A 4,662-nucleotide genomic window follows, 5' to 3' on the forward strand; every position below is an offset into this window, starting at 1 on the left:
GCACGACCTGTTGCCATCATTCGCTCGACAGGTATAGTTGTGTATAGTAAGGTATATGAGTTGAATGAAATATTCATAAGTTTTTTTGTTTTTTTTTCAATGGGGTGATTATGTAGATGGTGATAATCTTGATTAAACAAAAATGTTTTAGAGAGCAGTGATTTCTAAATCTAGAATTAGATTAGAAGATAGTACTATAAATGGTGATATAACATGAACCAGAAACACAGATCCATCTCGCCAAGCTGAGTCCTCCCTTCTTCCTACAGCTGACCTGGCTCACAGCGGCAGTGTTTCTCCGGGGCCTGTCTCCCCCCCACACTCAGCTGCTGGAAGTAGTGGGGGAGGTAATGGAGGTTCTATCCTTCCTGATGTCTCGCCTCCTGACCGACGCGATGAAGGACTCAGCTCCCCACCTCCTGCAACCTCTGCTCCACCAGTCTCACAGGTACAGTATAACGTGCAACAAAGAGCTCGCTCGTGTTAAGTTGTTTTTCCCTTTTCTCTTTCAAGGTCAGATTTTTTTTGGTCTTATGTTGTATGTGGTTGCTTCAATGTATTTTTTTCCCCTGAAATGTGTATCTTATCACGGACGGATTTTTATTTATCTTGACTTACAGTTCATGTCTGTAAGAGGTGATACATGCTCGTGTATTAGCAAACTCATATAGTCCTATGGAGAAGAGGGAGAAAGGGAATTCTTAATACAGAGGCTCACAAATTATTATAAAGCTATAAATTTGCTAAATAAAATCATAAAGCAATGCTTTACCTTAGGTAGAGAAGTTATGGTAAATGTGGCTGACAGAAAGTGATTGAAGTGGGAATTGATTTGAATGTGGACAGGTTGCCCACATGTTTGATGCGTAATTAATTTTACAAGGGCAAAACATTTTATAAAATCTTTAATACTGAATGACAATTTAACAGATTATAATACATAGCATTCCTGACAGTTACTAATACTATCCTGCAGAAATATAATACTTATTTCTGCAGTTATGATAACAGTAACTATAATGCAGTATTGCCTTTATCACTGGTGGCTGGGTTAATTGTATATATGCCGGATTGTTCATTTTAACTGTTCCAGACCATACTTCATATTCCAAATGGGGAGATAATAAAGGTAAATCTAATCAACTAGGATTTTTGCTAATACATGTTCTGTTGTTGTCAGAGTAAATCACTAGAAATGCATAGAGAAAAAAAACATAATACATGACCCAGCTACATACATGCTTGTGTCTGTGATATCCAGACATGACCTGTAAGAGGGATTTTCAGTATGTTAGGAATAACACAAATGTCATTGCCAATAATGAAGATATAATCATTTGCAACCCTTCTGTTAAGTTTCTCAAAAAATGTTTTGGATCATATATGAACATTCTATTTTTTGGATGTTTTTTTTCCGTTTGTTTCAATATCTGCATTGACCTTAGATAGACACTGCAGTGTGCCCTGAGCATGCCCCATCCTGGACCGTTCATTTGTTATCGGTTTGATAAAAATTTCTCCAAAAATAGATAAAGGAATCCAGAGCTTATAACTTCCCACAAATTATAAAGAAGAAAAATTGGCCTTTGCCCCCCCTTAAAAGAAATATTTTAGAGTAAAATTCTGAATTGGACTTACCGTGCATATACAAATAACCAATGGACGGTCCCCATAGATGTTTGTGTGTGACGCTAGCTTTGGAGGTGTGCGTATGTACCGGCAGGATGGTCCTCTGCGCTTAGCCATCACGAGCCGACATGATACCCCCCCCTCCCACACCCCCCACCACCACCACCATCAGCACGGCCAGGTGGGTTCCTCCTCCTCTTGGGGTCGTCTTGGGGTCTGGGGTCGGGCAAGGTGGTGTTGGGTTAATTTATTCTCTTTAAGGCAGTAGAGGCAAAGGGCAGTGGGGAAGGGGGGAAAGTGCATGCCGCTTGGGTAGGTGGCGGTTGGTTGGTGCACTGCCTTGGTAGTGGCTAGATCAGTGCTTGCTGCCCGATTCTTTTGGTTTAGCCCTGCCTTTCTCACACTTTCATCTCTTTCTCTCTCTCTCTCTCTCTCTTTTTCTCTCTCTCTCTTTCTCTCTCTCTCTCTCTTTTTCTCTCTCTCTCTTTTTTTTCTCTTTTTTTTTCTCTCTCTCCTCCCTCTCCTCTCTCTCTCCTCTTTCGCTCTCTCCCTCCTCCTCTCTTCCCTCTCTCTCTCTCTCCTCTCCTCTCTTCTCTCTCTCTCTCTCTCTCTCTTTCTCTCTCTCTCTCTCTCTCTCTCCCTCTCCTCTCTCTCCTCTCTCTCTCTCTCTCTCTCTCTGTCTTTCTCTCTCTCTCTTTCTCTCTCTTATCTCCTCTTACCTCTCTCTACTCTCCTTCTCCTCCTCTTTTCCATTTTTCCATTTTTTACTGACTACACCTGTTTTCATTTACTTAGAGTGCATTCTAGTAATCATTTTCATATAGTAAGACCCTTTTTTTCCTTAATCAAAAAATCAGAAACCATGTAGACATTTCAAAGTTGAGAGTAGAACATAGGCAAGGTTTAAAGAAAAAAAGAAAAGAAATATATATATATTTAAGAAGTATATTTAAAAAAGTCAAGGTAAGTTCGTAAATTCAGAAATGAGTCATGAACGAGGTGAGAAAGGGGAGAGAAATCAAGTATCTTGCATATTGGAAGTTTTTATAAGTGTCGGGTACATTTTACTGTTAATGGATTGAAAAGTGTGTGTGTGTGTGTGTGTGTTTGTGTGTGTGTGTGTGTATGTGTGTGTGTGTGTGTGTGTGTGTGTGTGTGTGTGTGTGTGTGTGTGTGTGTGTGTGTGTGTGTGTGTGCATGTGTTTGTGTTTGTTTGTTTTTATATGTGTGCATGGGTGTGTGTTCTTTTGTGTGTGTTCCCATGCTTGTTTGTGTAAGTGTGTTTGTGTCTTGATATTATAATGTGTTTATCTAATTACAAAACTTGAAAGATGCATTGAACTATAGTTATTATTTATCAGTAGGTAATTACTCTTATTTTTGTAAAAACATTATACTTTTCATGTAAAAGGCTATGGAGATATTATTTAGAATAAGCTGTTTCATTTGCTGTTTTGTAGATGTTTAAGTTTGCAGTAATAATTTAGATTTTGTTTTTAAGGATAGATTAAACCTACTTATAGACACTGTTAATGATTTTGCAATGTGTATTAAGAGGACGTTTTTGGGAATGAGATGAACACACTCAGTGTCATTTTACATTTTATTCATTATACTTTTATTTTTAAGACAAGTCATATTAAAAAAAAAAAGGAACTCAAATTATAGTCCACACTACTGATAATCTCCCTATCTGCTTCTCTTAACTAAATGTTATGAATAAATGTAATGAATAATTTTGATAACATTGATAATATTATTTGTAATAGTAATTATAATGATATAAAAGCAATAATAATGGTAATACAAGTAATGGTAATGATAATAATAGTAACAGTAATAGTAGTTGTAGCAGTAATTATAGCAACAAACACAGCTCGCAAACCCCAGTCCCTTTCTCAAGCAATGGTCATCTCTTGTCCGGCAGCTCTTCACGTACTCCAGCATGAGTCCAGTCAGCGCCATGTCGGGTGTCATATCCCCGACCAGCATGAGCCTTTTCACGTCCCCGGGCACCACACCGCGCACGACGCCTCGTTCCACTCCCCCCGTTCCCCGCTGGAACACCCCCTTCATCAACTTGGACGAGAACATGGACTACACTACTATGTCTACGCTGATGCCCACGCTGCCTGCCGACGCCACCTCCGCGCAGCTCATTGAGGATGGTTGGTGGCGGGATTTTTTGTTAGGGAGGGTTGGAGTATTATTATTATTTTTTTTTTATGTTTATTTAATTTTGTTGGACTGGGTTGAAATACTTTTTGTCATGTTTATTTAGTTCTGTTGGGCTGGATTTCAATTTTTTTTTACTGACCCTGTTATGAGTAAAGTATGGATAGTAAGATTTTCTCCTCTGATTTGGCCAGAACATTGTGAATCTGATTCACAATAATAAAAGGAAAAAATATATATGCGTACTGTTTTACAAGATATATAAAGAAGATAATCCAATTTCATACAAGGTTTATAAAGAAGATAATTAAATTTTTACCCTCAAACACAAGAATTTTATTTCCAGATTCAGTATATAAGATATTGTGCTCATTCCTTGACAGTAGGCATGGACTCAAAGAAATGATGTTACAGTGTGATTGATCACATATCCAAACTTCCTCATGTCAAGCCACACACTTTTAATAATCCTAATCAAACTTGTTTTACGGATCTCGACATTTTCAGACCGGTACTTCACGACCGTGGTGCACAGCAGTGAGGCCACCGTTGCTGCAGCAGCGGCGGCGGCAGCAGCGGCAGGCCCCCCCCCATCAGGGAGCTCAGGGCCTCCTCCACCTCCTCCTCCTGCCATCGACACAAGCCCAGGGGCACACCCAGGGGCCCCCCACACGCCCACCAAGTCTCAGTCCACATAACCATCCACAACGCATAGCAGGAAGGAAAGAAGGCTAGAAGGAGGAAAGGAAGGCGACCATGCGGCCTCAGGAAAAGGATGGGGGTCACTCAAAGAGGCTATTGTGAAGCAGTGATAATGCCAATTGGAAGAGAGAGAAGAAAAAAGGAGGAAGATAAGAA

General features: G+C 39.8%; 1 protein-coding gene across 4 annotated transcripts in view; it reads left to right on the forward strand.

Annotated features, from left to right (window-relative positions):
• The window catches only part of LOC119598252 (nuclear factor 1 X-type-like), a 128,891-nt gene extending 124,235 nt beyond the window's left edge, over nt 1–4,656 (forward strand). For all 4 annotated transcript variants that reach the window (XM_037947901.1, XM_037947900.1, XM_037947902.1 and 1 more), the window contains 4 exons: nt 1–31; nt 270–448; nt 3,557–3,797; nt 4,312–4,656. The exon at nt 1–31 is cut by the window's left edge and continues 99 nt beyond it. In XM_037947901.1, coding sequence (XP_037803829.1) covers nt 1–31; nt 270–448; nt 3,557–3,797; nt 4,312–4,502 — 642 coding nt within the window. In that variant the 3' untranslated portion in view covers nt 4,503–4,656. The remainder of the gene's footprint in view (nt 32–269; nt 449–3,556; nt 3,798–4,311) is intronic.
• Nucleotides 4,657–4,662: the final 6 nt, after the last annotated feature.

The sequence above is a fragment of the Penaeus monodon genome, chromosome 41, assembly GCF_015228065.2.
Source record: "Penaeus monodon isolate SGIC_2016 chromosome 41, NSTDA_Pmon_1, whole genome shotgun sequence".
Classification (NCBI taxonomy): Eukaryota; Metazoa; Arthropoda; class Malacostraca; order Decapoda; family Penaeidae; genus Penaeus; species Penaeus monodon.